The sequence below is a fragment of the Grampus griseus genome (genome assembly GCF_964374135.1).
Source record: "Grampus griseus genome assembly, chromosome: 15".
NCBI lineage: Eukaryota > Metazoa > Chordata > Mammalia > Artiodactyla > Delphinidae > Grampus > Grampus griseus.
Genome location: NC_139009.1, coordinates 20,770,056 through 20,782,799, shown reverse-complemented (window position 1 = coordinate 20,782,799; position 12,744 = coordinate 20,770,056). Strand labels below are relative to the sequence as shown.

At 47.6% G+C, this 12,744-nt stretch overlaps 1 protein-coding gene across 1 annotated transcript; it reads right to left on the bottom strand.

Moving 5' to 3' along the window:
- Nucleotides 1-536: 536 nt before the first annotated feature.
- Nucleotides 537-2,027, bottom strand: DNAJC5G (DnaJ heat shock protein family (Hsp40) member C5 gamma; the record flags this gene model as incomplete). The annotated part of the gene is made up of 4 exons (XM_082672733.1): nucleotides 537-592; nucleotides 1,056-1,200; nucleotides 1,397-1,610; nucleotides 1,915-2,027. 4 exons carry the CDS (start codon nucleotides 2,025-2,027, stop codon nucleotides 537-539), a joined length of 528 nt encoding a protein of 175 aa, XP_082528859.1.
- Between the last annotated feature and the right edge of the window lie 10,717 nt (nucleotides 2,028-12,744).

Sequence of the window (12,744 nt, the reverse complement as noted above, 5' to 3'; positions counted from 1 at the left end):
CGCTCAGGAAAAGACTGTCATCACTGCCTAAGACCTCACAAGGGTAGGGATACGAGGGCTGCTCTCTAACAGACTAAAATTGGGACTGCAGCTAAAAAGAAGAATAGCTGGGTGACCCTGTATGGCCAGGGTCAGTTATACCATCAAGTACAAAGATGGCATCCTCACTGGGATGGATGCCATCGATGCTTCTGAAGATGGGAGTCTTACAAGTAGAGGGGAAAATCAGGGTCAATGTCAGGACAGGGCTACTTGCTCTTCTCTTCACCGAGTCCAGCGGACTGGGCAGCAGAAGGCACCCTCACTGGGTCAGCACCTAAGGGCAGAAGAAGATGGCATCTTATTAACCAGAAGGAATGATCACCCAGAATTTAAAGCCAACCCCCTATAGGTAAGGATACAAATACCTGTAGTCCATACTATAAAGATATAAACTTTCCACTAATGACTCATCTGAAGTTAGTGTCTAAACTTCTCTTTCTTACCCTTTAATTATTGCTGCATTTCAGTTTTCATACCTCACTCTTCTTCATCTTTTAATAATTATCATCACTAGAATTATCTTCCCCTCTTCTAAAATGTTCTCTGTGACCTGTGATGGAATTTGAAAAACACGTATTTAGTAACAAGTTTTTAGTCCACTGGTGAAAAAATGGTTACCTTGCAGTTATGCATTCACATCACTAGGTGGCACTGGTGTGAATAAGGGGGATAATCTCAGGCACTTTACCTTTCTCTCGAGTAAATGCAAAGAACTGCGTCCTCTAACTTGTCTTCGACTACTGCCTTTTCTAGGCACAGTCCCCCACCCCATTCTTTTCCTTAACTTCCACCCCATTCGTTAAGCTTAACAGTCATAGGAGGCCAACATCACATTCAAACTGTCAGTGTGTGGCATAAACAAACTCAGAAACCACGTGTATCCCCTTCTCTTTCTTCACTTTGCCCCAATACTGACTTGAGACTCCCATAGTTGGGAGTTCACAGTTTCACCCCCAACCATTTCCTGCACCCCTATTCCAGCTCTCATCCCAGTCCCTGCCTGTGGTTCTCACCTGGCCTTGGAGGCTGATTCTGGACATTCGGCTCATATTTTTTCTTAGCTGCTTCCTCGGGTGGTGGCTTAAGTGTTCCACAGCAAAAGCAGCAGCAGCAGCAGCAACAGCAACAGGTAAGCAGAGCACACAGGAGGACAAGCATCTAAAAGGTGGGAAAGAATGGCTTCAGTCCGGCAGTTCTTGTGTATTTCCATTCAAGCTCCCCTCCCTCAATCCTTCCAGCACCTGCTATATGAGACAACAGAAGCACGTGTCCTAGGAGAGGGGGATTAGCTGTCCTAATAGAGGAGGGTTGCCCCTGCTTCCTTATTCTTAAGAGACTAGGAAGAATTGTGTACCTTGAACCAACAGCTATTCAGCGTAAAATAGTATGTGACGCCTTCTTCGCCAAAGTGGTCGTATATATATATTCCCAATGAGCCATGCCGGTCGTAAATTTGCCGCTTCTTAGGGTCACTCAGTACGGAGTGGGCTGTGTTGATCTCCTTGAATATTTCTGCTGCTTGAGGGTCCCCTGGATTCTTGTCTGGATGATACTTCAAGGCCAGTCTCCTACCCAAGCAATACCCAAAGGAGGGTGGGGAGAGGATGGGAATGGCTGGGGAGGGAGGGTTAGGGTGAATGACAGGGATAGGTCTCTAGATGGTGAAAAAACAATGCATGAGATGTGGTACAAAGGATGGAGGCACGCAGCCCAAGTCTACATTCCTTCTCGTGTCACACTGAAGAGGATGATGGCCCCACCTGGTCCCAAAGTGAAGGCTTGGGGATTTAAAAATGGGTCAGAAAGCAAGGTAGAGGGAAAAGGGTTCAAGGGGGAGAATTGCAGGATTCAATAAGGGGCTGATGTCTGAACCTGTAGGCCTTTTTGACGTCTTCAGGTGAAGCACCCTTCTTAAGTTCCAGCACTGCATAGAGGGTTGATCCAGTTTTGGACAACGGGCGGGCTGCTTTGTCCACGTGAGCCATGATCTGGGTCAGAGGAGAAGCAGCATTTGTGAGAACTTCCACAGGTGAGGCCACAGAGAAGCGAACTTCCAGTGACAGGAAGCTCATCACCTTCAGGGGCGAGGCAGGTAAGTGGCTACAATGGGACAAGTATAAGACAACAGTGACTGGCATCTGTGACTAGCAGGAGAGTGCAGGTGACAAGATCTTCGAATTTTAAAGAGGAAACATCTTCTCCTCACATTTCCCAGTGTCCTTCAGATGCACAGACCTCCAGACACCCCACATTCTACAGAGGTAAAGCCAAAGGAGGTCTAAACCCTGCATAAAGATCGATTTTGTCCAGAGCTACTGGTACCTTAAGTAAACAGCCCCGAGCCTGTCCAAGCTCATTACTGGGTTTGAAAGACCAGCAGGGCCCCAGCCCCTGAACAGCTTGGGTGCGGAATCATGGCGATCCCCAATTCCCAAGGGAGAAGCAAGTCAGACGAAACCCTGCGCTGCCTAAGAGAAGTCAGGCGTCCAAAAGCCAGGCCGGGAGGCAGTGCTTGCACCTAGGCCAGACGCTTTCTTCCTCCTAACCTCCCCGCTCAAACCCTCCCACCTCTGTCCCTCAGGGAGAACAGAGGGGTGAATCAAGGGATAAAGGAGGAGCTGTGGGGCAGACCAGAGAGGTAGCAGCGAGCAGGACCCCAGAGGGCCGGGGGAGCGCTTGGGAGGCTGCGGCTTGGGAGAACCAAGGCAACAAGCTCAGAGGGAACGCTCTGGTTCCCCAGGTCCCCTCTGGCTCTGTGTGGACCCCCCACCCCCACCCAGCCTGGCGTCTACCTCGGAGTCGCTCTCTTCAGCTGGGGAGGCCTCACGCAACCTCCATCAAGGTGTGAAACTTCACACGGCAGCGGGCCAGTGGCCGACTGCGCCTGCGCGCTGCGTCAACACTAGGGGTCCCTTTTTGGCGCTGCAGGTAGGTCTGGGAGGGACTTATTTCTCTCGCGGGGAGCCTGAGCGTAGGGATCTGCCTGGCACCAGCGGCCAAGGGCTGCGGAGTGTGGGTTCCAACCGCACCCGCGGATGCAGCCTGCAGGGCCGTCCCTTCTCGGGTGGGAGGGGACTCATTCGATCAGGGACGTGGCTCACCAACTCACCTAAGGAAAGATAACGGCGCTTGCAGACCGTGGCTGTACGAGAGGTATGTTTGCTACAAACCTTTCTCAAGAGGTATATTACCTTCTCAGCCTTCTTTTACGGAATTTAGGGGTCTCCACTTGGTCCTTTTTTTCCTTTCTGCCGGGAAACTCCTACACATGCTTTAAGACCTACATCGAATGTAAGTATTCCTAGGAAACTTTCCTTCATTCCCTCAATTGTTCTCACCTTCCTCTGTAAAAGCAGTTATCCTATCATATTGTAATTAAGATGGCATGTTCCTTTAAATTGATGTCTTGAACATTTCCAAAAGTCATTACTGTTCTTCAGAAACTTTCTTTAAATACTATTACATCACGAGGATGTACCATAATATAATTATATAATCCAGATTGGATAATTGTTTATAATCATTTGATAGTATGATGACCTTATTATGAAAATTCTTATCTTTAAATCTACAAATAAATCTTTTTTTTTCTTTAGAGTAGATTCCTGGAAGTGGAATTATTGGGTCAAAGCGAATTTTTTTGAGGCTTTTGATCCACATGGCTAACTTTCTTTCCAGAAAGTTACCAAAAGTACCAATTTACCTCCTTAATTTACATGCTACTTGCAGGGCATAAGAGCACCTATTTCTACTTAATTCCTGTGATCTCCTACAGGTTTGCATCCCTTATAATTTACCACTTCATGATGTTGGTTTTCGTAACAAAGGAGCACTCAATGGCTCCTATAACATGGAATTGAAAGAACTTTATTGTTTCAGTCCTATCTCTCTGTTACCTGTCTTGTGACTTATTATCTCTTCCTTTTATTACTGTTAACCTGTGTACATTTACCTTCCCTTCTAGGTTTTAAGTTGTAAATACTGCACCCCAAAGATGTGAGCCATCTGAGCAAACTAAAGAGTCCATGTGCAACAGGCACAACGACCACTGAATTAGTTTATTTCTGTAGATCCGTGATCAGTGTAGGGGTGGGGATGAAAATCTTTGGTATCCCTCACTGAGTGCATAGGTTCTGGGTTAGATGAGTTTAGAGGTTAGTCGCCTAAAGTAAAGGAGGTAAAGCTAACAATTTTTTGATGGTTTGTACTATGCCAGATTTCTCTAACTAACCTCCAGCCTTTCGTCACCATCATGGAAGGACAGAACTAGAACAGCCCGAGTCATTTCTTTACCAGCACTGGGAAGAGAACAGAAGGCACTGGAAGTGCAGTGCATTTACAGGGAACGTCTCACCTCAGTCTACAGGCCCAGTGTGGTCCGGCCCCTGCCTCTCACTCCAGCTCTACGGAGTACCACTGTCTTGCGTGCTCTGGTCTCTGCTGCACTGCTTTTCTGTCAGTTCTTTGAAGACACCGTGTTCCCTCCCACTCCTCTGCCTGGAGGGCTCCTCCCCAGGCTACGTGCGTAGCTGACTTCTCATCCTTTGTGGCTCTCAGCTTTGTGCTTCCTCGGAGAGTCCTTCTAAATTGAGTTCCACTTCTCTCTCCCCATTTCGTTAACACCCTCACCCTGATTTGTGAATATATATTTATCTCACGTTGATTTGTTTAAGGTCTGCCTTCACCGGTAGACAGTGAACTCCATGAGGGCAGGGACCTTGTATGTTTGCTCACCATTGTATCCCCAGCACCTAGAACCATGCCTGGCTTATGATAAGTGAATTAATGATTTGCTGAATGAACTATAGCAGAGGGAGCCCTCTGCTGGTCCAGTGGAGGCCCAGAGTTTGGGCCATAGCAAGAATTGCCTGGGACAGAAGCAGATAGCTGGGGAATTGGACAGGACTGCAAAGCCCACTTTTCCTCATATGATCTGAGACAAGAAGAGACAGAAGGCACTAGGAGAGATAGTAAGGGCGATTCTGGGCTCCTTGTTTCTTGTTTGTCTTAGTTTTCCTCCAGTTCCTAACACAGTATCTGGAATATTGTAGGTACTCAATAAATGTTGGTTAAGTTGAATGAACAAGCATGCTTTTGTGTACCTTTTCTGAAGCACTTTTACCTCATTGTCTCCTTTGATCCTCACAACAGCCCTGGGAGGTGGTATGAGCCCATCCCTGCTTTACAGAAATGAGCCCAAGAAAGACGGCAAATTAGGCTCTGAGAAGAGTTAGTAAACAGCTTTCACATCTTGCCAGAGGCTCCAGAATGTTATTACTTCTTATCACTGCCCTCTGACATTCTAATTAATTCTAATCATAGTGGCTCTTGAAATAGCCATTATCTTTAAGCCTTCTGCGCCTCCGCTCTGAATGAGATGACACTGCAGCCAGCAGCTGCAGAGATGGGAATAGAGCAAGCAGGTCAGCTGGCATCCTCTGGCCAGGGGCCTCCACTTGGCCTTTACCTAGAAGCAGACCCTTTTTGACTCCATTTTCCATGCACACAACTAGGAAGAACGTACAAGCCAGGAGTCAGAAGCCCTAGATCTTTGTTTTGGCTCTGGCTCTAACAGGCTGTGTGATCTTGGACAAGTCACTTAATCTCTGAGTCTCTTCCCTCTTCTGTAAAATCCTGTGCTGTTTCACAGGGTTGAGGTCAAGACTAAATTAAATTTGGTTGTAAAAAAAAAAAAATGGAAAAAATTTGAAAAAACCATGCTAAAGAATGATGACAGACTCAAACCTTTTCTGGAATCATTTGCCCTCCCATCATATGTTGAGTCAGTGATCTTAGAAGTTTACTGTGTCACAGAGCCATTTGGTCTTTCCTGGAGAAAACCAAGAAGCATCCCTTATTTATCCACAAACAACTAAAGTTTTAGTCATATAGCTGGAATATACACATACAGACGACAGACATTGGTATATTTATACCCAAAATATCACGCTCTCCAACATATGTAGTGGGAGAGAGAGATCATAATTTGTCACACCCAACCCCCAGGTTCTAGAATCGTACAGATTTTGAGCTGGAAGGGACCTCAGAAACAACTCTCATACAATGCCTTCCTTTTGTAATTGAGAAAAGTGTGGCCTAGAGAAAGGGATTAACCTGCCCAAGGTCAACCTGTGAGGTCCAGACCTGTCTTCTGACTCCAAGTTCAGTGTCCATACTATGTCTGCTCCTCATACACACCAGCTCCCTTTCCACTTTAAAATCTAAGTGTAGAAACAGACCAAATCTGTAGTTGATATTCACCTCCTTTCATGGTGATGTCAGGTAATATCCTGCTTTCCCTCCCCCCAGTTGAAGGCATACATACTACATGTGACTAAAAATACCTCTGGCCCCGTTTGTTTGCCTGTCCTCCCCAGGGCAGACGTCTCGTGGTGGGAGGTAGAGGGCTTCCAGTTAGAGAAGCTGCTTTATACTCCTGTCCTCTCTGCCCTGCAACCCCAGACTCTGCAGACCTAAGGGCAGGCTAACAGGGCACACCTGCCTTACCTGTAAAATGGAGATAATAGTCTCTGCCTCTTAGGGTTGTTAAGAGGATTAAATATTTAATCTGAACAGTGCTTGGCATGTGGTAAGTGCTATGTCATTGTCATCATCATCATCATCATCATTCTTTCTATCCTGTCTCCTCCCAATTTTGTAAAGAGAGAAATTGCTTTCATTCTGTCTCTGGGAGGAAGGGGGTAAATCAGGGTCCTCCCTCTAAGAAGATTTGGAAATTGTCATTGGAATCCTTCCATCCCCTTTCTACATTCTTTTCTCAGCCCCTTAGAACCCTATTTTCTCATTCCTCTACCCAGTGCCCTCTGCCCTCCAAAATAGCCACAGTGTTCCCCAAGCAGTCAAAACTCCAACATTACCTCTCTCACTTCCTCTCCTTTAAACATTTCTAATAAAAATGATTACCTCCATAAAATTATCTCATCCCTATGGGTTAGGTGGAAAGCAATCTAATTAAAACCCTATAATTCTGCTTATAGTGAGAACAACTATTAATACTTCACCCTCTTAATTCTTAACCAACACAAAAGGAATAACTGGCAGAATCTCAGGCAGTATGACTGAATGAAGTGAAAACTATCAGGCTCTGCTTTGGGAAGAGACTTTGGGCCTTAAATCTCTCCTCTCCTTTCTGTTCAGCTCCACCAACTTCATGTCTTTTCAATTCTGGGGCTCTGCATTATTCTGTGTCTCCTCCTACATCTCTGATAAGTTTCCTGTCCCTTGCTGGCTCCTCTCCCTTCTTTCATTTCCTCTTTGTGGATATTCTATATGGCTTGGTCTTTAAGCTCCTGCTTCTGCTCTCTCCTCTCTACTTCAGAGATGCAGTCTATGGGCGTGGCTTCAGCGGGCACTACTCTGCTTTAGCTCAGCTTAGTGTCATCCACATGCCAGTCTCCCATTGCCTCAAAACCACACTCTGAAATCTGAGCTTATGACCTTGCCCCCAGACTGGCTGTTCCTCTTGCTTTTTCTATTTACGTTAATGTTATGACTCTTTCCAAGATAATGCTGCTCAAAACCCAAACATCAGTGGGCTGTGGACCATTATTTCCCCCAAATTCAGGCCAAAAAATCTTACGAATTTCTTTTTTCAAAATTGCTCTTTCATCGTCCCCTTCTTTTCAGCTCCCACAGCTTTGAAGCGCCTCAGTTAAAGGATTTCCATGTCACACTGACTGTTGTCCTAGCCTTCTAACTGTTCTCCCTACTGCCAGTCTCATCCTGGATACTGGTTACCAGATCACTGTTCCTAGAGCAAAGCAATGTTACCATCGTTACCACTCCTTTGCTCATAGCCTATGGGGTGCAAAACAACCCTTAAAATATGGCAATGAAATCTACAATCTGACACCGTGTTATCCCTCCAAATGCATTGTCTGCTATTGCCCTGAAGTAAACCTTCCATAACCATCAGTCTTTTTTTCCTCCTAAATATTCCTGTTCTTTCTCACCTCTATACCATTGCTCTCACACCAGTTCCCCTCATGAACTGTCCTTTTAATTAATCAGTTCACTTACTCAACAAACATCTATTAATCGTTCCTCTATGCCTAGTACTTTGGATACAGTGATAATCGGCTCTCATAGATTATAGCTTAATGTGGAAGATAGACATTCATTTATACCTTCAACAAATATTTATTAGGTGCTATCCTCTGCCAGATTCTGTTCTAGGTACTGGGGATATAGCAACATACAGAACAGACAAAAACTTCTGCCATCATGTAGCTTAAATTCTGGTGAGAGGAGATAGACAGTAAACAAGATAAGTAAAATATTCAGTATGTTAGGTGGTAATAGTTGCTATGGAGAAGCATAAAGCAGGGATGGAGATGGAAAAAATTTGAGGGAAGACTGCACTTTTTAAAAGGATAAGCAGAGAGGGCCTGTACAAGTGAGATATATATATATATATATATATGTATATTTTGTATTATTTATTTATTTATTTTTGGCTGCATCGGGTCTTAGTTGCGCCCATTGCGGTGCGCGGGCTTCTCTCTCTAGTTGTGGTTCACAGGCTTTTTAGTTGTGGTTCACAGGCTTTCTAGTTGTGGCCCGTGTGCTCAGTAGTTGCGGAACACGGGCTTAGTTGCCCCGTGGCATGTGGGATCTTAGTTCCCTGACCAGGGATCAAACCCATGTCCCCTGCATTGGAAGGCAGATTCTTAACCACTGGACTACCAGGGAAGTCCCTGTAAAAGTGATATTTGATTCAAGACCTGAAGCAGATGCTCAGGTGAGTCGTGAAGACATCTGGCAGAGTGTATTATAGTAAAGAGATAAGTAAATGCAAAGGCCCTGGGGTGGAACACACCGGGTATGTCATAGGACCCACTTGCACAAAGGCCAGAGTGGCTGGGGAGTGAGGTGGGAGTAGCATGAAATGAGATCAGAGAGGGTTAGATTGCATAGGGCTTTGCAGGCCAGTGGAAGGCCTTTGGCTGATACTGAGACAGAGACTGATGAAATCTGGCCTAGTTGCCTAGTCCGGATTGAGGATAGACTATAGGGCAACAAAGGTAGAAAAAGGAAGACAACCTAGGAGGCTACTGAAGTAATCAAGAAGGCAACGATGGTGGTTTAGACAAGGATGGGAGCAGGATTTGTTGACAGATTGGATGTGGGGTAAAAACAGAGAAGTCAAGGATGACTCTAAGGCTTCCGGTCTGAGCAAGTGGAAAGATGGAGTTCGCATGTTCTGACATGGGAGGACTGCTGGAAGAGAAGGTTTGGGATAAAGGGTGGCGATCAGGAGCTCAGTTTTTGATGAAGCTTGAGATGCCTATTAGACATTAAAGAGGAGAGGTCAAGCTGACATTTGGGTACATGAGTTCAGAGTTCAAGTGAGAGATCTGGGAATCATCATATAAGCTGCCATTTATTTTTTAAGTTTCTTTTTTTAATAGAAACTTTCAAACACATATAGAAACAGAATAGTACAATGATTCTCCATGTACCCATCACCCAGCTTCAATAATCATTGCTTCTTGCTGTTTCTAGGTAGTATTTAAAGCCTTGAGACTGGATGATATCTCCATGGGACTAAGTGTAGGAAGGTAAGAGAAGAGGGTGACCAAGTCCTGGGATATTCCAGTGTTAAAAGGTTGGGAAGATGTGGAGGAACCAGCAAAGGAGACCGAAAATAAGCAGTCAGTGAAATAGGAGGAAAACTAGATTATGGTATCCTGGAAGCCAAGTGAAAAAAGAAATAATCTCCAAATAACAATTTAATTACAGTAGGATAAGTGCTAAGGCAGGAAAAGAAGTGTGCAATGAGAATGCATAACATGCACTAGGCTGATTTGGGGGGTCAGGAAGGCTTCTCTGAGGATGTGACACGTAAGCTGCAGCCTTCCCTCATCTTCCGTATCTCCAACTAAAATCCTGCTTCCTCCATCCTGCTTCCACTCTGACAATCAGCTCCCCCTTTCTGGGATGGCTTTATCGAGGACTATGTATCAGGCACTATGGTGTGCTGGGGACACAGTGTTGAGAAAGACAACATCTGTCTTCAGAGAGCTTGTACTCTAGTGAAGAGACTGACAAGTAAACAATTTTGTTAAAACGTGTTGAGTGCTAACATCACCGAGGCACAGTGGGCCTTGAGATCACCAGGGAAGGGCACATAACCCACCCAGGGGTGGGAGGGGTCAGGAAAGGCTTTCTAGGGGTAACACCTCTGTGCATACCCTTCAGCTTAGCTTGGCCCTTTCAAGTGTTAACCCTTGCCCACAGGCTTGGATTCCAAATCTTGCCTGAGATCCCTGGCCCAGCCTAAATCCTGACCTCAGCACTGGGCTTTGCTCTCCTCTCTCAATATGAACTGTTCCAGCCTGGGTCTCCCTGAAGCCTCCTTCTAAGCTGCTCTGTTGCCTTCTGCTCTGGAAGCTGGCACTGACCTGTCCTCTCGGGAACATCAGGCCTTCCTGCCTCCACAACTAAGAGTAGACTAAGGACTCACCTTAGGGAAAATTGGTATCTGAGGAAGGCGTAAGAGCATGTGGGTAAATCAGTAACCAAAGTCTGCAGAATAGAAATCTCTTGCAATCAAGTTAAAGCCAGGATGGGAGAGAACACGTCTATCTTGTTCACCAGGAATCCGCAGCTAGGATAGCAGGGCACATGGCAGGAATAAGTGTTCAGTAAATGTTGAATGAAGACTAGAGTTCCATACAGGGCACCAGCCCTCAGCTGTCCTTCTAACTCCACAGTTTTCCTAGCTCCTGTCCAGATGCAGAATGCCTTCCTCAGACCTGGAATTCAAGAGGACCCTTTGCAAAGATTTTCATAGGGCCTTGATGGTTCTTTGAGAAACAGGTGCAAGCTGTCTGTTTCACTGCCAGGCTTTTCATGCATAAATTCCAAGCAAAAGAAACTGTTGGTATTCTCCCTGCCGTTGCACTGGACTTCTGGAGGCAGCGAGTTCCAAGGCCAGGGAGGGGAGGCGAAGGGCAGCCCTGTTATCTGTCTGCTCCGACGCCCCTTTCCAGTCCTGCCTTCTCGCTCCCCGCCGGGTGGCAGTGGCGGGGCGGGCACGTGCCGGCGTCTGCGCCCCCTCCCGGGCACCCGGGGCTGCTGTCCCTGCGCCACGGGCTGCCCAGGAAAAGAAATCCCGGAGGAAGCCATTGTTATTACCACGTCCCCCTGCTGTCGTCATTGGCCGAGGCGTTCCTAGAAGCCCGCCCCCCACACCCCGTCCCGCATAGGGTCCCGCGGTTTCTGCCCATTTTCGAGCTCGCCTGCCCCGCGCCACTTTGGGCGAGGCTACCGCATCTGAGCCCTGGAGTGAGCAGTGGCCCTCACGTCCCAGCTCCAAGGCTCTCAGAATTGGCAATGCCCCAGGCCCAGTGCGGACGGAGCTTCGAAAACCGACGGCGCCAGGCGGGACGTGCCCGGGGCCCTGACATAGGCGAGCGGGACATGAATTCCACCCCAGCTCTGACGCGGACCAACAAGGTGACCTTGCTGGTGGCTTCCCCTCTCGCCTTGCTATAACCCACGGAGGGAGCTGAGGCCCCATGCCTCTAGGGGAGGTTGGGGGACGAAAGCCACCCCCACCCTCGCTCCCTTGCTCCGCGTGGACTGTGGGCTGGGCCTTGCGGGAAGAGTGTGGAGAACAGGCTGGCGCGGGCCCCGTGCAGGGCGTGGGTGGAGGCGGCGCCGAGGGCGCGCGCAGACCCTTTCGTTCTTCCGTGCAGCAGCGCTCCCGGCGCAGTACGATCGCTTAGCACACGCCGCCCGCAAACCTTGGCACAAGCCGCACTCTCCCCGCCGGAACAGCCAGCCCGCCGCCCAGCTTGCCTAATCCGTTCAAGCCTCACCTCCTCCGCGAAGCTCTCCCAGGTTAACCCCATCACTTCCAACCACTCTAGCTGGCACGTCCTCCAGTTTTTTTTTTGTTTTTAGAAGTACGCACGGAGTCTCATTGTCTGAAAAAAAGAATGTTGGGCTTAGATGACTGTCACCAGAACCCTAAATTCATTCTGACGGGTATTCTGAAGCCTAGGGTATTCTGAAGGGTGCGTTTGATGGGTTTCTTGCCTGGGCTAGCTAACGACTCTCACCCTCCACCTTCCCCATCCATGCTTACTCTTTCCCCTCCTCCTACGGATCCTTCTCTTCACAGAGTGTCACAGCTTGGAGTGCACAATCCAGTCACCACCGCTTTTCATTGTACACTGGTGGCAGATGTGAGGGGCACAGAACATTGAGCATTTGAAGCTTCGACTCCAGGCTCAGCCACAGACTTTGCTGTAAGTCACTCCTTCCCCTGGGCTTTAGTTAAAATGAGGCAAGATGAAGTAATGCCCGGGAAGGTGCTACAGGTTTGGAGGTAAGGACAAGCTGACCGCAGCCTCCCTCCATGAACCTGGGGCTTGTGACCCCAGAGAAGTGGAGCGCTCTTCCTTTCGGCTGCCCCAGCCTCTAAGTGACAAAACTGCGGCTGTGTGCTCTCTCCAGTCGCCTTGTGGCGTCCTGAACCGGGGAGGGAGAGAGGATGGGGTTCCAGTCCCAGTCCTTTATTCACTGGTCGCATGACCCCGGACACTTCTTCCTCTGGGACTGTTACTCGTCCGAAAAATAGGGATAATAATGGATTGAAGGAGAGCTGGAAGCTTTTTGTCCGCCCCATGTCTCTATAAAAATAAATAATAATGAGCGGTACAGTGCTTGGCA